Source organism: Bombina bombina, chromosome 4 (genome assembly GCF_027579735.1).
Source record: "Bombina bombina isolate aBomBom1 chromosome 4, aBomBom1.pri, whole genome shotgun sequence".
NCBI classification, from domain to species: Eukaryota; Metazoa; Chordata; class Amphibia; order Anura; family Bombinatoridae; genus Bombina; species Bombina bombina.
Window position 1 is genome coordinate 191,543,698 of NC_069502.1, and position 25,362 is coordinate 191,569,059.

Genomic DNA, 25,362 nt, shown 5'->3' on the forward strand with positions numbered 1-25,362 from the left:
TCCTAAATGGGAGAAGGTGCTAATTTTTTTTCTGTCAGTCAATCATTCATGTGCAAACATGGTGCAATTGTTTTGCCTGAAGAAAAAGTGATGTAAAATGCTGTTAAACTTAACATAAAATGAATACATCAGTATTAGTTTTATAGCTCCTGATAAGGCTCATGAGCTGCTAGGTACCAATTCTCAATGTCAGCCAATGAACATTAATAGGAAGAACGTATCTGCCAATGAACACTAGCAGGAATTACGTATCAGCCAATGAGCACTAGCAGGAAGTATGTATCAGCCAATGCACATTTGCAGGTAGTACATATTATTATTATTTTTTATTTATAAAGCGCCAACAGATTGCACAGCGCTGCCCATGGGTACAAGGATAAGAGTACAATGGAGAAACAATACGATAAGACAAAATTTTACAGACAAAAACAGGGGGAATTGAGGGCTCTATTCCCGTGGGAACTTACAATCTAGATGGGTAGGATGGGAAACAGGAGGTGGGGACTGCAAAGGTGAGAATGATATTAGTGAGGAGATAGAGGGCAGCTGTTAGTTAAGTGAAGTTAGTATGTTAATAAGTCGGGTGATAAGCTTCCCTGAACAGAAAGGTCTTTAGGGAACGTTTAAAGGAGGAGAGGTTAGGGGCAAGTCTGACAGCACAAGGAAGTGCGTTCCAGAGGGTTGGTGCCGCACGAGAGAAGTCCTGTAGTCTAGCATGAGAGGAGGTGATGGTAGAGGACGCACGAAGCAGGTCATTGTTGGATCTTAGGGGGCGGGCAGGAGTGTATTTGTTGATAAGTGAGGACAGGTAGAGTATCATATCAGCTAACAAGCACTAGCAGGAAGTACATATATGCCAATGAGCGTTAGCAGGAATTATGTATCAGCCAATTAGCATTAGCAGGAAGTATGTATCAGCCAATTAGCATTAACAGGAAGTATGTATCAGTCAATAAGCATTAGCAGGAAGTACATATTATCTAATGAGCACTAGCAGGAAGTACATATCAGCCAATGAGCATTAGCAGGAAGTATGTATCAGCCAATGCGCATTAGCAGGAAGTACATATCAGCTAACGAGCACTAGCAGGAAGTACGTATATGCCAATGAGCATCAGCAGGAATTATGTATCAGCCAATTAGCATTAGCAGGAAGTATGTATCAGTCAATGAGCATTAGCAGGAAGTACATATCAGCTAATGAGCACTAGCAGGAAGTACATATCAGCTAATGAGCATTAGCAGGAAGTATGTATCAGCCAATGCACAGTAGCAGGAAGTACATATCAGCTAACGAGCACTAGCAGGAAGTATGTATAAGCCAATGAGCGTTAGCAGGAAGTATGTATCTGCCAATTAGCATTAGCAGGAAGTATGTATCAGTCAATGAGCATTAGCAGGATGTATATTACTGATACAGTTGTATTAGTTTCAATTAAAATTAAAACAGCTTTCCCCCTTACATTTTCTTTAGTAAAAAAAAAAATCACCATATTTAAATGCTGTTTGAGTAAAGTGTCCGTTTATTATTATTTTTAAATAATTTAAATGTTTCTATTTGAAGTACAACTTTCCATATATAATATAATATATATGTCATAATTTTATCTTTTAACCCATCAATGAAACCGATGTCCATGTAGATCACGTGTCCATAAGGTTTTTTAGCCTTTTAATAGTGTCTATCTAACCAAAAGCGTCAAGACACTCTATTCCTACATGCCTCCCTCTGTGTTATTTAATGCCTTTCAGTGAAAATGACAGCCGACATACTGGGTAAGGGGTTAAACAAATACTAAATATTTTAAAGTAAAGAAGGGTTAGGACATGTCACTTGAATATTTGCCAATTTTCACAGTATTGTAAAATGAACCAGGTTTGTTTTTTCTCTTTGAACCCTTTATCCCAATTGGATATAGATCTTCGTCATGTGGTATATAGCCCTATGTCCTGTGGTACATAGCCCATTGTACTGCATTACGTAGAGCTATGTCTGACATGCTGGAAGCCCAAGCAGTCTTGTTTATCAATTGACAACCAAGACTTGCTGTTTGCGGTCTTCCTTCATTTGCATTCATATGGTAACATAGTAAGATCAGTGCTCCGTTACTATATAAAGCTAGATTGCAAGATCATTATAGACAGTGACACTGTCTGTGTCACTGTCTGATATGTTCATCTGTTGGTGCCGGATGATCATATTGAAAAAATATATATCTATACCTATATATGTATATAAATATATATATACAGGTATAGGCATATGTATATATATATATATATAAACATAGAAATATTTCAAATAAAAATAACGTTTTCCTGTATGTGAAGAACATTGGAATGTGAACTATTAATAACTATAACTCCTGTCAGGTCAGCGTCCAAGTGATAAGTGTTAGGTTTTTTCTTCTGCGCTCTCCATTGTATTCTATGGGGAGAATAAGTTAGCGCAGTTGCGATATAAGAAATCCTAAAGTTAGTGCGTGTCGGTTTTAGTTCTCGAGAAAAACTTTTACTTTTAACTTTTAATACTAGCGTTAACCGCGTGTGCACAAAGATTATTTCTGGCGGTGTTATTGCTTGAGCAAAAGCGCTAAATAGCACGCCACTTGTAATCTGGCCTTGTGTATTTATTTGAAATGTATCTAGAATTGGACTGAGATTAACTTGCTACTGTCTTCTGTTTCCTGGTCCATCATCGATTGTAGTTGTAGCAGTGAGTCAGGCAGTTCATGTATTAGTTTGGCTAGGATGAGAGATGGAGGAGACATGGTAAGCCTCTCTGAATAGGTGGGTTTTCAAGGAGCGTCTGAAGCTATACAAGGTAGGAGACAGTCTTATGGAGTGGGGTAGAGAGTTTCAGAGGACAGGAGCAGCACGTGAGAAGTCTTGGAGACGGGAATGGGACATAGAAATAACAGGAGTGGAGAGACATATGTCAGAGGTTGATTGAAGAGGACGGGATGGGGAATATTTCACGATGAGAGAGGAAATATAGTTGGGAGTTAGACTGTTGAGTGCTTTGTAAGTTAAGGTTAATACTTTAAATTGTATTTTGGAGTATATGGGGAGCCAGTGTAGAGACTGGCAGAGCAGAGCAGCTGATGTAGATTGGCGACTTAGATGGATAAGTCCAGCAGAAGCATTTATAATAGATTGGAGGGAGGAAAGGTGGTATTTTGGAAGGCCATTTAGAAGTAGATTGCAATAATCAATGCGTGACAAAATGAGGGAATTAATTAGTATTTTTGTAGTTTTTTGAGTAAGGAAGGGACGAATTCTGGGAATGTTGCGTAAGTGTGACTGGCAGGATTTGGTAAGCACTTGTATATGTGGGTTGAATTTGAGTTCTTAGTCAAGTGTGACCCCAAGCGGACCTGGGGTGAGGTGTTGAGAATAGAGTCTCCAACCGTCAGTGAAATGTCAAGTGTTGGATGTCTCGAAGAGGGAGGAATAAGAAGTAGCTCAGTTTTGGACAGATTGAGTTGGAGGTAGTGTGAAGACATCCAAGAGGAAATTGCAGAGAGGCAGTTGGAAATCTGGTTGAGTAAAGAGGAAGAGATCAGACAAACAAACAGTCCTAGCCGCTGCAGCCTTCAGAACACTGTGTGTAACAGAAGAGAGGAAGTGGAACAAACCACAAGGCTCTAGCTGGAAGGGGTGCATGCTGCAATAGCCAGACGGCCAAAATTAAAAATCCAAAACAAAAGGGTATGCAGCTGCACAAATGTAAAAGAAGCACCAAGAAAAAAGGCTGTTTAAAATTAAAATGACTTTATTAGGTTTAAAAACCAAAGTACATAGTCAAAATTGTCCTAACTAGTTTCGTGCCACACCAGGCACTTAATCATAGGATAGTGAGTGCTACACAGGCTTCCTATTTATAGGGAACACCCCAACCCATAATTGGGCAGTGAATTAAACACAGATAAAAATAAATAAATGTTTGTGCAAACAGTAAAATTATCATATTACTATGGGCAATAAAGACACAAGTATACACCTTAACAAATATATGAATATTAAACAAATTTCACAGTTATAAAGTACTCTGGTAAATAAATATACATACATGTTCAGCATAGTATATACTGTATATATAAATTCAAATCCACAAATTTGTAAATTTATGAATAAAAACTAAAAACATTTTGTTTCATATGTGTATATATATATATATATATATATATATATATAAATAAATATATATATATATAAATAAATAAATATATATATATATATATATATATATATCTGTACTAACAAATATGATGTACTTCAATAACGGACTCCACACACATGCACATAAGCCTAAAATGTAAAAAGGCAAACTCTGATGATATGGCTCTGAGGATGTGTCTTATCTTGTACACAATTTGCACAAAACATATGTTATAAACAAGTTCACAGGTACAAGTATCACAAGCTTCATATATATAAACATTCACAAACATGGATAATACCTATAGTATAATTTCAGATGATGAGCACTAGAATCTTGACAAATAATATCAGTAAAAAAATATATAGACAAAATGTATACATACATATATACTCACATACATACACACACATATATATGTCAAAAAATATATGCATCAATTTACTAGGTCCAATTTGTAAACAAAAAATACAGATAAAGCCAAGAAAACTAGTCTATGAAATAACTCATATCCCATTCCCTATTGAGCCCTGTAGGGGTAATTGTTCGCAACCTGTAAATCCAGTACAGTTTCTGCTTTTGAAGCAGCTTGTGTCTATCACCACCTCTTGATAGTGGTATCACTTTATCAATTACCTTTACTTTCATGTTGAATACATTTGTCATATGAAACAAATTATGATGCCTCGCTACCGCGGGCTCTTTAACAAAGTCCCTAGTGTCTTTAATATGTTCCCTCACACGGGACCTCAATTCTCTGGAGGTTTGACCTACGTATTGAAGGGAACACACTTTACACTCCAATAGATAAACTACAAAAGAACTCAGACAGTTTGCATAAAATTTGCTAGCAAATTCCTCATTGGTGACTGTGCTTTTACAGTCATTACCAACCTGTAATACTCCACAGGTAATGCATGTGCCATTCCCAAACCTGTACATGCCTTTCCTCCTTAACCATTCACTATTAGTAGTAGATCCTGTACATACAAGACTCGGGCCAATTTAGTCGATAGTGTCATTGTTTTTTTTTTAGGGACAAATTTACATTTCTCAGTTATATTAACCAAAGCATTATCATCCTTTAATATGTTTAATTTTTTCCTTAATATGGAACATACCTAATAAAATGGACTGGAATACTCAGTGGAGAAAAACTATCTTATACTGATTGACCACATTGGCTCTCTTAATAGGGACAATCAAATCACTTTGTTTTAGTTTTTGATGTCTTCAAAAGTGCTCTCTAACTGTTTTTTTCTCATAGCCTCTTGCTTGCAGGTATATAATCAAAGCTCTAGCCTGTTTGTCAAATAATTTGTTAGAGTTTGTGTTTCGCCGTAATCTCATAAACTGGCCCCTGGGTGTTGACCTCACCAAATGTGGTGGATGGCATGACTTAGCGTGCAAGATGGTATTCCCAGCGGTCGGTTTACGAAATGTGTCACTGATAACAAAACACCATTAATGGCATCCCCACATAAATCTAAAAAATTTACTTAATTACTCGGGGGATCTCCAACGAATCTCAAATTAAGGTTGTTAGAGTTGAAGTATTCTTTAAAACTCACAAAATCAAATGGTTCCTTAACGATAAAAAACAAATCATCAATAAACCGCATGTACATTATTATTTTACTGTTGAAAGGATTATTGCCAGTGTATAGGTAAGCAGCTTCCCACCAGCCTACATACAGATTTGTGAAAGAGGGAGTGAATTTTGCCCCCATAGCAGTTCCGCAAATCTGTATGTAGAACTCTCTGTCAAACGTGAAGAAATTATGTTTCAGTAAAAAATCAACAAACTCACACAGGAAAACTTTGTTCTCATTAAAAAATCTGGTACAATTCGCAAAGAAATAATTGACAGCTTGTATCCCAAGAGAGTGTGGGATACATGAATATAATGAAACTGCATCCAAGACAACCCATTTATAATTGCTTTCCCACTTACCATTTGAAACAACTTTTAATAAATGACTAGAATCTCTCAGATAGCTCTTGAGATTCTGCACAAGGGCTTGGAGGATCGAATCAATCCACTCAGATGTAGGCTCAAATAAGGACCCAATCCCTGAAATGATTGGACGTCCAGGGGAATTACTTACACTTTTATGGGTTTTGGGTAGATAATGAAATACAGGTATACCTCACTTTACAGCGCTTCACTTTACAGCGCTTCGCTAATACAGCGCTTTGTGGAGCTGAAGTTCAACCTCCAAGGATTTTAAAACAGTGCTGTAATCTTTGTGCGATTGCAAGAAAAGTGACTGGCACCATTTTATTATGCTTTGTTCACTCTGTTTACAGCATTACAGTGCAATCTGTGTCTCAGTGCTATACAAATTGTACCACAGTGATTGTCACTATTTTACAGGTACAGTATTTATTGAATACTGTGCTGTGCGAGTGTTAAACTAAACTTAGCGCTATTGTACACCTAATATAAGTTAGTTAAAACATGTAAGTTTTTAAACACACTGGCAAGTGAAAAGAAAGCTAAAACTGCCTTGTTTCACTTTAAGGCAGTTTTCACTTTACAGCGGGGCTCCGGTCCCTAACCCGCTGTATGAGCGGGGTATACCTGTATTGGTATACGAGGGTTATCAGGAATAAGTGACTCAACCAAAACCCTATCCAATAAACCCAAATGCAATGGCCTGTTCAAGAATCTTGATTTCCTCCACTGCCTTCCAGCAGCCCATGAACATCGCTGAAGATATCTGGTCTGTTTGGTGAGCCACGGTTGCCATCAAGTGATTGATGTAAGGCGAATAGAGGAGGGTGCAGTTTTGTCAAGTGTTGATTTTAGTGCTGAATTATACTGTAAAGCCACAAGGTTTGGGCAAGAGAGGGATGAAATGTCGGAGTGCAGAGTTTTCAGTTGAGTGGAAAATTCTGTGAGATCCAAGTCATTTAAATCCCTGTAAGGTAGCAGTTTTTTGGGGGCTTGCAAAGATGTAGCAGGTAGAGTAAGAGAGAAAGTTAGTAGATGGTGGTCAAAGAGAGGAAAGGGGAAGTTAAAGAAGTTGGAAACAGCATAGAGATTAGTGAAGACCAAGTCTATGGAGTTGCATTCACAGTTTTAAGAAGATGTTATCCACTGGGACATCCCAAAAAATGTGGTAAGAGATAGAAGTTTAGAGCATTATCAATGGGTATGTTGAAGTCCCCTAAGATGAGAGAAGGGATATTAGAAGAGAGAAAATGTGGAAGCCAGGCTTCAAAGTTGGCTAGAAATTGTGATGCTTGTCCAGGAGGCCGATAGATAACTGCAACACGAAGAGCTACAGGGGAGAAGATGCGGATAGCATGAACTTCAAAAGATGAGAAGGAAAGAGAGGGGGGTGAAGGAATGCAGTGAAAGGTACTGTGTTGAGACAGGAGAATTCCTACTCCCCTCCTTGTTTGTCTCCTGGCCGGGAAGTGTGACTGAAGTGCAGGCCGCCATAGGACAGAGAGGCTACAGAAGTTGTGTTAAAGGAGGAAAGCCAAGTTTTAGTGAAGGCTAACAGGTTAAGTGAACGTGAAAAAATTAAGTCATTAAAGGACCAGTCAACACATTAGATTTGCATAATCAACAGATGTAAGATAACAAGACAATGCAATAGCACTTAGTCTGAACTTCAAATGAGTAGTAGTTTTTTTTATAACAAATTTCAAAGTTATGCATATTTCCTCTCCCCTTGTACCATGTGATACCAATCAGCCAATCACAAATGCATATACGTATAGTCTGTGAATTCTTGCACATGCTCAGTAGGATCTGGTGACTCAAAAAGTATAAATATAAAAGACTCTGCACATTTTTTTAATGGAAGTAAATTGGAAAGTTGTTTAAAATTACATGCTGTATCTGAATCATGAAAATTTAATTTAACCTGAGTGTCCCTTTAATAGATGTAAGCTTATTGCATACAGAGCGTGCATTCCAAAGGGCACAAGAAAATTGCGGTGTACTAACAAAATATACCTCCATTAGCAAAAATTCTTCTAGTAAAAATGACTATTGGTTTTAAATAGCATGCACACATATGCTGAGTGTTCTGTGCACCTGCATTTAAAAAAACAAAAGAAGAGTGGGTTCCAGACTCCAAAATTTAAAAAGGGAATCATGGGCATGATTAAGGGCTGATTGTAGGCCCAAAAAGTTGTTATTTTTTTACCTTGGACCCTGATATAAAGTAATAAAGATTGGAACTAACTCTTCTATTTTTTTTTTCCACTTCTGAATTTTGGCACCTGCATTCAAACACCAGACAAACCTGAAACGCATTGATGCACATTTCAATTTTGACCTTTCTATCCCCCTTACCTTTCTGATTATAGTGCACAAGAAACTGGAAGACGCTGGCAGGCACTGCTTCATACCAGTGTGAATAAAACAACCATATGGCATTATGAAATCTGTTTCCAATACAAAACCACCCAAATTAAAAATCAGAATATTACTTATTTAATGTGTTTGTCATAGTGCCTATGAGTAATACATTATAAGCTGTAGAAGGAATTCATCTCATCAAGTTACTTTAGTTTATTACAAATTGGCAATATATTTGTTTATTGTCTTCTTGTTATTGCCAAATATCCATCTTCTCTATATATGATCTAAAATTCAGTCTTGCTGGTAACCTACAGCATGTTAATGATTTTTCACACTTGATGAAATGTCTTGTTAATTAAAGGGACAATAATTGCAATTCCACATTTCTAATATGTTGCCACAGAATAACATATCAGCCAAGTCTAAACATTTTAAAAACAAATTAACATCCTACTGCAATTTGCCTTATTCGGAGGAACCAATCTGGGCTTTAGTCCACAGACAACTAAGCTAGCTATGGTCATAATATTAGTATAAAATATATTGTTAACAGTTAAAGCCAATAAGGGGCAGATATTTCATAGGGTTAGCCTTGAGAAGTAAGCAAGGTACATTTTTAATTCTGTGAATTAAAAAATGTGATAGACCCATTTATGTCTCTCTAAGCACTGCTGGTTTAATTCTACATAGTGGTGTCATGTAATTTAGCTCTGAAAATAAAGGATTTTCAAATTCAAGTCTCAAAGCTAACCCTGCTACATGTCAATCCCTAATTTACTTTAGCTGATAAGAGCTTCAAAACAATGCACTTTATACAAATATTATGACCATAGCCAGCCTTGTCTGCAGAGTAAGCCCAGGTTGTTTCCTCCAAATAAGGCCTAGTTTCCATTGAGGTGTAACCTGTGAAAACTGGTGATAAAAACTTATCTTTATTAAAGTCTATGGAGAATTTGTATGTTAAAACCAGTTTCCAAACTTTACCACCTCAATGGAAACTAGCCCTAAGTGGGTGAAGATTAGCTATTGAAAAAACAATTGTAATAAAGGGGATGTTAATTTGCTTTAAATATATTTAGGCTTGTCTGATATGTAGTTCTATAGCAACACAACAGAAATATGTTGCAATTAAAAGGTGTTTACTGTCCCTTTAAATTGACATTAAAGGGCCAGTAAACTTAAAAAATAACGTTATATAATTATGCACATTATATAACATTATCTTAGTGGCAGCTTTCTAAATCAAAAGCATTCCGAAATTTTTGCTAGCAAAGTTGGACTTAGTTGGTCTCCGCTCCAGGCTCTTCTGAGCGGGTCTTGATTTTCAAAAGCGCTTTGCGAGGGCGCTGTCTAATAACAGTGCCCCGGATCGCACCTTTGAACTGAATGTAGCTCGCTCCCGCTCTGGTCTAGTCGAATCACAGCGTGCACGCAAAGTGCTTTTGAAAATTAAGACCCGCTCAGAAGAGCCTGGAGTGGAGACCAGGTAAGTCCAACTTTGCTAGCAAAATCTCGGAATGCTTTTGATTTAGAAAGCTACCACTAAGATAATGTCATATAACAACCTTTATTTAATGACACTGAATATAAAATTATCACAAAGTTATACAACTAAGTAACTAAAATGAGGCATTAAAAACAACATTTCATTGGATATTGCAAGTAAATCTTTAGCATACCTTATACTGTCTGTATTTTCTCGTGACTAGTTATTTTTCTTTATAGAGGTTACACTCAGTCAGAGTTTTCTTGCTTGACTCATAAAACATTTACCTGTTGAAACTGTTTATTTTGTTTATATTACATGACACATTTATAAATTGGAACTATATATTTTTCTATTAATTATATTGGGAAAGTTATTCATTTTCTTGTGGAATTAATAGAGTCCACCCATAGTCATTCATTCTAAAATACTTTGCATTTCTTATTGCTTCAAGTTCAACAGTTATGGCTTCCCCTCAGATCCCACACAAATAGGCTCTTTCATAACTAGAAATTACAGTTACTGTTGTTGAACAGTCTTTAATACATTGCCCTTAGTCATTCTTTTACTTTACACTGATATTTTGCTCCACATTCAAAATAATTTTTTTTTAATGGTCGGTGTAACAATGAATACAATCTTTTAATCTGCAATTAAATTTTACATGTGAAAATATGTGTTTATCTATCAATATTGAATGTGTGTTTGCATGCAGAGATGATAGATAGATATGAGTAACATTAATGTGAAAAAGGATATAATGTTAGATAAACATCGGGATAGATAGGTGGATATATACATAGATGGATGGATGGAGAGGTAGATGTATAGATACATATATGGATTTATAGCTATTGGGAATTTATGGATAAATAGGGAATACATAGAGGTATAGGGGTAGATTTATCATAGTGCAAGCTGACATGATACAATGTAGCGTATCATGTCCGCTGCACATCAATAAATTCGGACAGCATGCGCTGTCAGCATTTATCATTGCACCAGCAGTTCTTGTAACCTGCTGGTGCAATGCCGCCCCCTGCAGATTTGTGGCCAATTGGCCGTTATCATGGGGTGTCAATCAACCCAATCGTATTCGATCGGGTTGATTTCTGTCCGCGGGTTCAGAGCAGGTGGACAAGTTATTGAGCAGCGGTCTTTAGACCGCTGCTTCATAACTTCTGTTTCCGGCGAGCCTGAAGGCTTGTGCGGAAATAGGGGCATCAAGCTCCTTATGGAGCTTGATAAATCGGCCCCCATAGACTGAAATATGGAAAGAGATTATGGTTTATTTTTTGATGTGGTCATCTGAAAAAATATAGGGTTGTAGTAATACCAAAGCTGTATATTCATATAGGCAAAAAGAGTTTTGTGTGAGAAGATAACCACCATGGCTACAACAGATTCTTGACTCAGTCTGTAATATCAAGTGAATGACAATGATTGCTTTGAAGTCATTATTTTAACTTTTAGGATTCATGTTTAGTGTAAAGTTTAGTTTTTAAGTTTTTTAAAATTAGATTTCCCTGGAGGGTAATAATGAGTATTATTTTTTTTCTCTACAGGTACCTTCACTTTAACAGTATTGAAACATTGGAACCAGAATCATTTAATAATCTCCCAAAACTTGAAAGACTGTGAGTTATTCATTTTATTTTTAATCAGGATTTCTTTGCTCTAATTTTCTAAGCATTTCTAGCTTCAAGAATAAAAACACAACTCTTTTACTTCTTGTGCCTTTGACAGATTTCTTCACAACAATAGAATCACACACTTGGTACATGGCTCATTTAGTCAGCTGGAATCTATGAGAAGACTGTAAGTAATGTCTGGTTTTATTTAACAAGTAAACATCTTGATTTGAGATGTAAAATGTTATGTTCATGGAGATTTAACGTGCTGGTTTTATTGTGCCAGTTGGACGCTGTCCATGAAATATTTTATTCCAAATGCTAGAATGGCAATAGTTACTGGCACTTTTTAAATTCTCTCTTGAACTTTTAAGTCTACTGGAAATATTAAACTCAAAATACCTAAGGGCTTTGACAACCCAGCTAACAAAGGATAATTTTATAAGCTCATGAGGGTCTTTCTTGGGCCAGGGGTCGTTACCTAACACTTCTGTCCCTTGTTGCATTCATTTGTTGTGCCATAGTAAATGTTCTATTAGGATTTTTCAGAATTCTTTTTTTCCATCTACACTATTTATAAGCACTAGTTTTTTTTTTCTATTTAATATGTAACATTAATATACTCTTAAGACTCTAAAAGACAATACTTCGTTATAAACGTTCCTTGAAATGTTCCCGGCCTTTCTTCCTGAGAGAAACAGAGACAGATTTTAAAGCCAAGACAAATCCAAGACGTCAGCATTCACTCTAGTATTTCGCAGTTGGTGAACAAGAACATATTTTTTGTAAACTGAAGGTGGCATTTGTTAGCTTTAGAAAGGTGAAGGCAGGAACTGAGTGATTTAAAGGGTATTGGTTGACATGTGCTGATAATTCTGAATACTGAAATGTGTCACTTGTTTGGAAGAAAGAATATATTTTCTGCCTAACATAGGCCACCCTTTTTAGCTTAATTTTTGTGACTTGTTGTTATGACAGATTGACAATCATATCTATATGTGAATGGTCTAAATTGGGGTTCCTAATACATTGTCTAGTGTATTAAATGTGTTTATGAATATCTATTTTCCTAATGAGCTCTACACTTTATTTACATAGGAACATGGTAACATAGTGTATGACAAAGTTGACAACACCTATATTGAATTCAACTTTCACAGATATGTTCTAAATTTATAATAAAACTCCATCCAACTGACAATTATACAGTAAAACAACTATATATTTTTACACTAGTAATCTAAATTTATTTTTCTGTTTTAGCCAAAAATATATCTATGTTATTTTTAAATGTATCTTCTCTATTGAGAGTCACTAAATCATCAAGCAAAATGTTCTGCAGTTTGATCTCTCTTACAGGGGGATTTTTTTTTTTTTTGCTGCCTCTTTCCACAAAGAGCGTTTGTGGAATATGCAGTATTTCATTCTAATATTCTTTATGGATTATATATATAGCTTAAATCTTCCATTGCCCTAAGTAATTACATTGAGCTTTGATGAAACCTTTCCAATTGTGCAATTCCGTCCCAAAACTGCCCTTCATGCTCAAGTTGAAGATTTATAAAGAATCAAAATTATGCCTTGTTCCCTTGCATCCATGTGTCTTTTTATATGTGGCAATATGGTTTTTTTCTTTAGGGGATGCTGAATGGCATTGAGCGCTACATTTTTGTTTGTTATCTACACAAACCATTGTTTTATCTTCCTTTTTTTTTTTTACTTGATGGAAAGGGAAAAATGTAGAAATGTTTAAGCAACAGCAAAATGCAGGATAGTACAACAAAGACAACAAACCCATAGGATACAACTACAAATTGCATTATTAAAGTGTCATGCTATACCTGTGCCATAAGCAATAATAGACCTTTCAGCTATCTTCTGTTATTTTTTATTTATTTATTTATTTATTATTGATGTGCTGTTATTTTTGCTATCTGAGCAAATAGTTTATACAATTAAATAGTTCTTACATTGTTGTATTTCAGTTCATTTTTGCCCATTAAGGGTTAAAAATGACTAAAGGGTAATTTTTGTACTATTCTATCTAACTGTGTATATAACCCATACAAAGAGGTTATTCTAAGCAGAATACAGCCAATGAACCAGTCAATAACTACAGTCAATTGCAGCAGACAATCACTGGCATTTTGTTGCAGTTCCTGAGATTTAAGCCCCTTTGTGGGAGGTAACCTCATAGTTAGATATGATTAAAAGGGAGCAACAATATTAGAATTGAGCATGTACATTTTGCATTACAATGTCCCATTAACCACCAAGTTTTACAAATACATGAAAAAAATATTCTGTAATTCTTCACTAAAAGACATCCTATAAAACTATATTATGCACATGTATTCTCAAATAGGCGACTGGATTCAAACGCTTTGCACTGTGACTGTGAAATCCTTTGGTTGGCAGACTTGTTGAAAATCTATTCGGAATCTGGTAACGCCCAAGCAGCTGCCACTTGTGAGTATCCACGCAGACTCCAAGGAAGATCCCTTTCAACTATCACCCCAGCTGAGTTGAACTGTGGTAAGTTAGCAAAGTGTCTAGTTATATTTGTGATGTTTTCATGTTTGTTTTTTCCCCTAGAACATAAAGTTGAATGGACTATATGTGATGTCTTAACAAAAATACAAAAGTTGATGTTAACGGAACAACCATATATTAAGCAATTCACATAAATCATTTGATTAATGTAAGTTTTAAATTTATATTTTCTGTTTTATTTCAGTCGTTAACAACATGGGTTATTGAGTAATTGTTGGTACTTTCAAGATATATGACTGTCACACCGTTACGTTAGCTGAAATAAATGTAAATACAGAAATAAGTAAAAATATAAATTTAGCTAATTTCACCCATGGAATCATTCTTTATCTTCAAATATATATGATGCATTTATGGAAAATCAAATTGTGTTGAATTATTAGTATTATCAGTATTTTTTTGTCATCAAAATTATCGGGACAGTAATGTTAAAATTGAACGTTTATACTTCAGATTGAGCTTGCATTTGAAAAAGAAAAATGATACTTCTATTATCATATTTGCTTAGCACCCTTGGTATAACTGCTGCAAACACTGCAGTAAAGTGTGTTAGTAGTCTCTCTTACTGTGTGCTGTAAACTTGCTTGTATTATGGTTCTAATGACCCGCAGAGTTGGGTGTGTGGCTTGTAACACTAATAATGATGTCATTTTGTGACATTTTTGGTGTTTCCCAGAATCCTATGGCTTTATTTTGGTTGTAAACATGTGTGCACTTGACTAGCTGAAGCTCGTTTCTCCCTGTAGCTCTTTCTTTCTATGATTCCTGTCCTTGTTTTAAATCTAAATTTACATTTTTGTTATCTTTGAATATATTTCTAGAAAGCAGAGGGACCTGGTTTGCCATCTGTGTAGATTATATATGTTATGAAATTCATTACTGGTATTATCTATTGTACAGTTTGTAAGGCTAAATTAAATAAAAAATTATCTTTATGAATTTTGGGTTACTTCTTGTATCCTAATGTCTGATACCCCCCTCTCGATGTTATTAAAGGTAAAAAAATAATTACTTGGGTACTACTTGGGTGAGATTCTATGCATATACATAAATCAGTGTTATGTTTTACACTAATTATTTTACTTTGAGACTTTATCCTTGTATTGAGGGCCCCTCCAGTCTAATGGAAACATTCAATTTCCACAATGATATCACTCAGGAACAATTCTAAATTTGCATTTTTTATGGGATAAACCTTACAAAATATTCTGCCCATATTTATTTTGTCCAGACTACTGACAGGTACCATCCTTTTCTTTCTAGGAGACCTCTTATCATACATAAGTATATATCTTAGGGGTCTATATCAGAAGACAGAACGCTGTAATCCTGACGTTCTAAATTCAGAAAATTAAAAATGCCGACACAACATAATCGCAAATAGTAAAATCCCAAAACTATAAAATCCCTAACTTGTCAAATGCTGAAAACCAGAATCCCGAAACAATAAAATCTCACAGTCCCCATCTTCATTTGCCTCTGCTTGGTGGGTTCAAGTGAAACTTGGGGAATAAGGTTTACTAGGGGGATTCACCCCCCTTGAACCCTCCAGGCAGAGGCAAAAAGATAGTGAAGATGGGGACAACACAGCGTATCGTATCGATAGGGGATTTGCAGTCAACGACAAATATGTGCTGTTGTGTTTTGGGCTCAGTATCAGTTGTTTATACCTATTTTCTTAAAGGGACATTAAACACTAAATACATGCTAGATAGAATGATGCATTCATAGAAAAGTTTAGTCCATGAGTAACATGTAGATGTATTTTTTAAAGTTTCATTAGTTGTTTAAAAAGTGACAAAATAAGTGTAACGTTTTAGTGTCTATAAAACACTGGGAGCTGCCATGTTGTAACTTGAGTTACCTTCTCTGCTGTGGCCAATTAGAGACAGTTATAAATAGGTCATTAGAGTGTGCAGCCAATGGTTGTGCTGGATTTAACAATGTTCTGCACTTCCATTTCTAACAGGAACTGAAAAGCTCACAATTTTAGAATGGAATTACAGGCAAAGAGGACAAAATAAATAATGAAAGTATATTGCAGAGTTGTTTTATATATACAATTTATCATTTTATATTACCATCTCAAAGTGTTTAATGTCCCTTTAAGTTTAGGGATTTTGCATTTTAGGGATTTTGATTTTAGGGATTTTATAATTTAGGGATTTTGTTCTTTCTGCATTTTGATTTTCTGGATTTTAGACATTAGCGATTATGATCTTTCTGGATTTCAAGATTCTGTCTTATGGTATTAGGGATTTTGAGTTTAGGGATTTTGATCCCCTCCCATATCTTAGCATACTGGTTCCATTGTTTACTTTGCAGCTCATAGGCAGAGTAAATATAGAGTTTCATATATTTCTTTATAGTATTAAATATAAAGAGGATGGGGCCGATTTAGCATGCTGTTCTTTAATTCATCCGCCACCTCTGAGATGGCAGACAGCAATCATCACGATCAGATACGATTGGGATGATTGACACCCCCTGCTAGCGGCCAATTGGCCGCAAATGTGCAGGGGGCGGCATTGCACAAGTATTTCACTAGAAATGCTTGTTCAATGTCAAATGCCAACAGCGTATTCTGTCGGCACTTAGAGATGTCGGGCGGACATGATCTGCTACAGCGGATCATGTCCGTCCGACATTTGTTAAATCGGCCCGGTGTATGTACTGTGTGAGCTAAAGAAATTATGTTTATTTTATTCCTTCTCAGCTATTATATATTTCTTCTAGATTTTATGTCATTTATCTCTTTGTTGAATTACTTATTTTGCTCTGGGTACCTATTTCCAATTTATCAAAAACTTTATGTGGCTCCTTAGACAAATATTTCTTTCTTTTTAAAAGTCAAGAACAAGTAAATCTATTATTTTTGTCATTAATTAAAGACATTTGCAGATCACCTTATTACTTATAGGATTGTTCCAGATTAAAAGCTAGTTGTCCAGTATGGTTAAACTTATTTAATTCCTGTAAAATGTATTTGATTGAATATCTTCTTATTTAAAAACTGGTTATGGCCCTTGAAATAAAGTTAGTTACTTATATAGTAAACTATACTAAGGCTGGTAAGTTCCCTTGAAAGTTTCTTCAGAGTTTCCAAGAAGTTTCCCAAAGAAAACACAAGGATGTGTAGTTTCTTTCCATTCTCTCTCTTTAGGATTGAGGCCCATTTTACAAAATATTTCCTTTAAGCCTTTCTTATTATTGGGGATACAGATAAGATATCATCAGTCTTCCGATTTCTCCAAGGTTCCTTCTTCTTTAGGTTCCTTATGTCCTGGTCAAATGGTCATACTTCAGGTGATGATTAAGGTTCTTGTAAATCTGGCAGTATAAACAAAAGATTCCAACCCTATACAGAAACAAAATTAGCAGATATGAAATACGCTGATAGGGGGACTTTTGCTAATGACTCCTACAGCTACCTAATCTAATCAAAGCAAAAGCTTTGATAAGATGCAATTGTGCCTACTATCTACAATACCAGAAGGGGAGCAGTGCGCATCTCAATTAAGCTATATCTGACAGAGCGACCAATAAAACTGTTAATTGTCATGATTTGGAACCTTCCCTGTGGAGCTGATACGAATTGCAGCTTTCCCCCAGCTGGTGAAAACACTTTGATTGGAGGCAATATTGTCTACCAGCTGTAATACCAGAAGACGAGTAGAGTGTATTTTACAAAATACTGTACCTGGCAGAGCAACTAATAAAACTGCTGATAGTTGCATTTTGGAATCATCGCTGTGTAGCCAATACAAACTTTGGAAGTAAACCTAATCCAAGAGATATGTAACATTGACCCTGTAGTGACTTTAACTAATCACCTCAATACAGAGAAATATCATTGAATGCCTGTTTGTCGTTATAAAAAAGAAACATATGAGGTGCACATTAATTTTTTATTAATTTATGGACTCAATAAACCGTTTGTTGCCAAAAGGAAAGAAACATATTTGATTCTTATCTTCGAGAATATATATATACATATAACATATAAGATTGGCTGGACTTTAGTTGTGAAAATTGAAGCATTATTCGTTAAATAAAAAACCCACCCCCACTGATCCATGATTGTCCACTTACATCTGAAATGGGTCATCTGAGAAACATTTGGCACAGACAGCATAATAAACTGTGATCAATGAACTTTGGCAGATATTTTACTATATTTATTTTATTTATATAAGGATAATTTAGTCAATCATAGCCAACATACTACATCTTAAGTAGACATGTGTGCAGCAGAAAAATTTGTTTTGGTTAGTTTTGTATCAATTCTGATTTTTTCGAATTTCATTTCGGATAGATTCAAATTCGGATACATTTGAATGTTTTCATTTCGTCTTTATTCGGATTAGAATAAATTCAAATGTATTCGCATGTATTCATTCAACACATACCGGAAGTTCGGTATGTGTTATGTTTATTCAGATGGTTCCAATTTACACAAACGGAATTATTTCACTGTTCTATCTCACTAAATTAAATTTTTATAATGAATTGTGATTATAAATTTAATTTTTATGATACCACACTAGCAGGCACAAAAGCTTAGATTGAAAGGGAAATAACTGTATTGTAATGCTGTAAAGCAGGGCTGCCCAAACTGTGGTCCAATAGGTTACATATGATCCTTCAATCTTTATTGGAATTGGAAGTATTAGAGTTGTTGTCATTAGTATTAAAGTTGTTGTTGTTAGTATTAGAGTTGTTATTGTTAGTATTAGAGTTGTTGTTGTTGTTAGTATTAGAATTGTTGTTGTTAGTATTAGAGTTGTTGTTAGTATTAGATGTTGATGTTAGTATTAGTTGTTGTTGTTAGTATTAGTTGTTGTTGTTAGTATTAGAGTTGTTGTTAGTATTAGAGTTGTTGTTGTTGTTAGTATTAGAGTTGTTGTTGTTAGTATTAGAGTTGTTGTTGTTAGTATTAGAGTTGAATTGTGATTAGTCCATGGCCATTCAAATGTAACGAATAAATCCAAACTAATTCGGATTTATTTGTTACAAATGCATTCGGATTAGTTTAGTTTCGTTGCTAGGGTAATTCGGAAATTTGAATTGATTCGAATCTCCGAATTTGTCGAATTTGTCCGAATTTCGATTCGGAACGAAACAAAACGCACATGCCTTATCTTAAAGGGACACTGAACCCAAATTTTTTATTTTCGTGATTCAGATAGAGCATGCAATTTTAAGCAACTTTCTAATTTACTCCTATTATCAATTTTTGTTCATTCTCATGCTATCTTTATTTGAAAAAGAAGGCATCTAAGCTAAGGACAATTTTTGGTTCAGCCCTGGACAGCACTTGATTATTTATCCACCAATCAGCAAGAACAACCCAGGTTGTTCACCAAAAATGGTCCAGCATCTAAACTTACTTTCTTGCTTTTCAAATAAAGATACCACAAGAATGAAGAAATTTTGATAATAGGAATAAATGAGAAAGTTGCTTAAAATTGCATGCTCTATCTGAATCGCGAAAGAAAACATTTGGGTTCAGTGTCCCTTTAAAGGGAAATGAAACCCAATTTTTTTCTTTAAGGATTCAGATAGAGAATACAATTTTAAACAACTTTCTAATTTACTCCTATTATCTAATTTGTTTCATTCTCTTGGTATCATTTGTTGAATGAGCAGCAGTGAACTAATGGTTTCTAACTGAACACATGGGTGAGCCAATGACAATCAGTATAAATATGCATCCACCAATCAACAGCTAGAATCTAGGTTCTCTGCTTCTCCTGAGCTTGCCTAGATAAACCTTTCAGCAAAGGATAACAAGAAAAGGAAGCACATTAAATAATAGAAGTTAATTGGAAAGTTGTTTAAAATTGTATTCTCTATCTGAATCATGAAAGAAAATTTTTGGGTTTCATGTCCCTTTAAGTAACTAAATATCCGCAGCATACATTTAGACATGTTAGCTATGGTTAAACTGTTACACTGTTTGTTTTAGTGATTTCAATTACTATATTTTAGTTTGTATTTACATATTTTTAATGTAAATATGTTTTTCTAGAGACTCCGATGTCTTACACAGTTGTATATGCATTTTAGATCTCTTATGCCTAGATTACGAGTCTTGCGTTAGCCTTAAAAAGCTGCATTGAAAGGTCCCAACGCTGCTTTTTAATGCCCGCTGGTATTACGAGTCTGGAAGATACAGGTGTACCGCTCCGCGACTCGAGCTTACCGCAAATCCCCTTACGTAAATTGCGTATCCTATCTTTTCAATGGGACTTGCATAATGCCGGTATTACGAGTCTTGGAAGAAGTGAGCGGTACAGCCTCTCCTGTCAAGACTCATACCGCAATTAAAAGTCAGTAGTTAAGAGTTTTATGGGCTAACGCCGTAACATAAAACTCTTAACTAAAGTGCTAAAAAGTACACTAACACCCATAAACTACCTATTAACCCCTAAACCGAGGCCCCCCCCACATCGCAAACACTTAAATAAAAAATGTAACCCCTAATCTGCCGACCGGACACCGCCGCCACTTTAATAAATTTATTAACCCCTAAACTGCTGTTACCCCATGCAGAACCGAGATGGCAATATTAACTTTATGTTGGCTTCTGGCCTGCTATAACCCCAAGAAGAAACGAGATGGCAATATTAACTTTATGTTGGCTTCTGGCCTGCTGTTACCCCATGCAGAGCCAAGATGGCAATATTAACTTTATGTTGGCTTCTGGCATGCTGTTACCCCATGGAGAACCAATATGGCAATATTAACTTTATGTTGGCTTCTGGCCTGCTGTTACCCCATGCAGAACCGAGAGGGCAATATTAACTTTATGTTGGCTTCTGGCATGCTGTTACCCTATGCAGAACCGAGATGGCAATGTTAATTTTTATGTTGGCTTCTAGTCTGCTGTTACCCCATGCAGAACCGAGATGACAATATTAACTTTATGTTGGCTTCTGGCCTGTTGTTACCCTATGCAGAACCGAGATTGCAATATTAACTTTATGTTGGATTCTGCCCTGTTGTTACCCCATGCAGAACCAAGATGGCAATATTAACTTTATGTTGACTTCTGGCCTGCTGTTACCCCATGCAGAACCGAGATGGCAATATTAACTTTATGTTGGCTTCTGGCCTGTTGTTACCCCATGCAGAAACGAGATGGCAATATTAACTTTATGTTGGCTTCTGGCCTGCTGTTACCCCATGCAGAACCGAGATGGCAATATTAACTTTATGTTGGCTTCTGGCCTGCTATAACCCCAAGCAGAAACGAGATGGCAATATTAACTTTATGTTGGCTTCTGGCCTGCTGTTACCCCATGCAGAGCCAAGATGGCAATATTAACTTTATGTTGGCTTCTGGCATGCTGTTACCCCATGGAGAACCAATATGGCAATATTAACTTTATGTTGGCTTCTGGCCTGCTGTTACCCAATGCAGAACCGAGAGGGCAATATTAACTTTATGTTGGCTTCTGGCATGCTGTTACCCCATGCAGAACCAAGATGGCAATATTAACTTTATGTTGGCTTCTGGCCTGCTATTACTCCAAACAGAAACAAGATGGCAATATTAACTTTATGTTAGCTTCTGGCCTGCTGTTACCCCATGCAGAACTGAGAGGGCAATAGTAACTTGATGTTGTCTTCTGGCCTGCTGTTACCACATGCAGAACCAAGATGGCAATATTAATTTTATGTTGTCTTCTAGCATGCAATTACCCCATGCAGAACCGAAATGATAATATTAACTTTATGTTGGCTTCTTGCATGTTGTTACTCCATGCAGAACCAAGATGGCAATATTAACTTTATGTTGGCTTCTAGCATGCAGTTACCCCATACAGAACCAAAATGGTAATATTAACTTTATGTTGGCTCCTGGCCTGCTGTTACCCCATGCAGAACTGAGATAGCAATATTAATTTTATGTTAGCTTCTGGCCTGCTGTTACCCCATGCAGAACTGATTTTATGTATTTATGGGAGTTCACTTTTTGTGGGCATAGGAAGGGTGTATCTTTGGTGTTTTCCATCTAAAGAGGAGGAGAGTCCACAGCTTCATTCATTACTATTGGGAATTAAGAACCTGGCCACCAGGAGGAGGCAAAGACACCCCAGCCAAAGGCATAAATATCTCCCCCACTTCCCTCATCTCCCAGTCATTCTTTGCCTTTCATCACAGGAGGATGGCAGAGGAGTGCCGGATTTTCAGAGTAGTCTCTTATGGAGGGTAGTACTCTTCGCAGTGGGACTGAAGTTTTAAGTAGTCCTGTCAGCCTCTCAGTGAGAGCCTGGGCGAAAGTTAGAGTCCGGAGATGCAGGGAGAGTCTTCCTGTGAAACCATCCCAACTCATATTAACAACTTCATAAGCAATCAGCGTTGATGAGTTTCGCTGCCTGCTTTCTTCACTCAAGTCCAAGTCAGGAGCGTGGCTATAAACCTGTCACACTTGAAGGACTGTGTTCCTGTCCACAGCGTAGATTCTGGTAAGATCGTTTCATTTTTTTTATTAATAATGATAACATAGAAGACAGTGTCAAAGTGTGGTGCCTTTTTATCTTTACAGAATCAAGGGTTAATTTTCCTGTAAGGGGGATTATTGAACAGGGGGAATTTATACATGATATTGTTTATTGTGTCATTGCTGCGCTATGTGCGAGATGAGGCTCTGGCAATGTGTGGAACTTTCAGGTTATTTGGGAATCTTCCGCAGCCGTTTTTTGGTGCGTTTTTCCCTAGTGCAGGGGTGGACCCGCCAGGCAACTGTGTGTGGCTATCTGTCCTTACTGTTGATCTGTGGCGCAGGAGACGTAACGGTTTCTGTAGTCCGGGTCCTAGGAGGTGGTGAGTGCCCCGGCCATTGGTGGTATAAAGGTGCCTTTTAAATAAACAAAGTTAGTCTAACCAAGCGCGCAAGCAATGGAGGACTCTGACACGTTGGAAGGCTCTCCTTCTTTAATAAAGTCTCATTCCTGTGTTTATTGTGAGGAGGTTCTGGTAGATCAGCCTGCTCAACTATGTTCCACATGCCTTGATAAAGTTACAACATCTAAATGTAAACGGATATCTAGTATTACTGAGCCGTCCACCTCTGAGGGTTTTTCGTCCCGGGAGGTGCGTTCCCTACATTCATCTCCTATTGCACATGCAGCCCCCCGGGGACCGACCGTTACTCCTTCGGAAGAGATTTGTTGGCCGTCAGACTTTGCAGACCAATTGGAATCGGCGGTTTCAAAAGTGATCCATGCCTTACCACGTTCTAAGTGCAAGCATACGGTTTTTTCATAGCGGCCTGGCCCAGGGTTTGTCCTCGCCGATGGGAGATTCAGAGGCTCTATACGAGGACGAGGCCTACTCTGACTCTTTGGAGGAGACCACTTCAGGGTTGGAGTCTGTGTAATCTAAACCTCCGGCTGCTGAGGAGCCTGGTTATAGGTTTAGGATGGAGAATTTGCCCTTTCTGCTATGGCAGGTGCTTGCTACTCTGGAGGTTCCGGAACCTAAGACACCGGAGGAACCTGCGATTCCTAAGCTTGATAAGGTATACGAGGACAGGGTAGTACCTCAGTTTTTTCTGGTTCCCGTTAAGATGGCTAATATTATTAAGAACGAATGGTAGCGATTTGATTCTTCCTTTTCCCCTTCTTCCTTTAAAAAACTGTTCCCCATTCCAGACTCTCAGCTTGAGCTTTGGGGGACCATCCCTAAGGTGGATGGTGCTATCTCTACGCTCTCAAAGCGGATGACTATTCCCCTCGAGGATAGTTCATCATTTAAAGAGCCCATGGATAAAAAAACTGGAAAACTTGTTGAGAAAGATGTTTCAGCACACAGGGTTTGTTTTTCAGCCAGCACCAGCCATTGAGGCGGTCGCTAAAGTGCCAACATATTGGTGTGAATCCATGTGGGAAATGGCCGAGGGGGAGCCATCCATCGAGGAGATACAGGAGAAGATTAAGGCACTGAAGATCGCCAATTCTTTTATCTGTGATGCCAATATGCAAATTATACGCCTTAATGCTAAGGTGTCAGGATTTTCTGTTTTAGCATGCAGGGCTCTGTGGCTAAAATCTTGGTCTGCGGACATGACCTAAGGCGAAGCTGTTGTCCTTACCTTTTCAAGGAAAGATCCTGTTCGGTCAAGGATTGGATTTGATATCCTTTTCAAGGAAAGATCCTGTTCGGTCCAGGATTGGGTTTGATTATATCCACGGTTACGGGAGACAAGGGAGCTTTCCTACCGCAGGATAAGAAGGCTAAGCCTAAAGGATCTACTTTTCGTCCCTTTCGTGTGGATAAGGCCCAGCACCAGGAACCCTCTGCAAAAGCGGATCAGTCCAAGGGATCTTGGAAGCCGGCTCAATCTTGGAACAAGTCTAAGCAGAGCACGAAGCCTGCCAAGACGAAGTTGGCATGAAGTCTAGCTTACATTTTTCCAACGTTACCACTTCTACCTCGCATAGTGGCATGCATCAAACAGCAGCGGGCCTTGGCTATTCTGATTGCTCCTTCATGGCCGCGGAGGACGTGGTTTGCGGATCTGGTGTGGATGTCATCCTCTCCGCCGGGGAGGTTACCCTGTCGCAGGGATCTGCTGTCACAGGGCCCCTTTCAACATTGAAATCTAGGTTCTCTGAGGCTGACTGCGTGGAAATTGAATGCCTAGTTTTAGCCAAGAGAGGGTTTTATGAAAGTGTGATTGATACTGTAATTCAGGCAAGGAAACCAGTCACTCGTTGCATCTACCATAAGGTGTGGAGGACTTACTTGTCCTGGTGTGAGAAGCATGGATATCCTTGGCATAAGGTGAAGGTATCCAGGATTCTGTCCTTTTTCCAAGATGGGTTGGAAAAGGGCCTTGCCGCTAGTTCCTTAAAGGGACAGATTTTGGCATTATCAGTTTTGTTGCATAGGATAATCGCTTAGTTTCCTGACATTCAATCTTTTGTTCAGGATCTGTCTAGAATCAGGCCTGTCTTTAGACACTCAGCTCCACCTTGGAGCTTAAACTTAGTACTTAAGGTTTTGCAGAGGGTTCCGTTTGAACCTATGCATTCCATAGACATTAAGATTCTGTCCTGGAAGGTTCTCTTCCTGTTGGCTATTGCATCGGCTTGTAGAGTATCTGAACTAGCTGCCTTGTAATGTGACCCTCCTTATCTGGTGTTTCATGCGGATAAGGTTGTACTTCGCACTGGGTTGGGGTTCCTTCCCAAGG

At 37.3% G+C, this 25,362-nt stretch overlaps 1 protein-coding gene across 2 annotated transcripts in view; it reads left to right on the forward strand.

Annotated features, from left to right (window-relative positions):
• PXDN (peroxidasin) overlaps positions 1–25,362 on the forward strand; it is a 315,380-nt gene that overhangs the window by 194,765 nt on the left and 95,253 nt on the right. For both annotated transcript variants that reach the window (XM_053709731.1, XM_053709732.1), the window contains 3 exons: positions 11,538–11,609; positions 11,719–11,790; positions 13,969–14,138. In XM_053709731.1, coding sequence (XP_053565706.1) covers positions 11,538–11,609; positions 11,719–11,790; positions 13,969–14,138 — 314 coding nt within the window. The remainder of the gene's footprint in view (positions 1–11,537; positions 11,610–11,718; positions 11,791–13,968; positions 14,139–25,362) is intronic.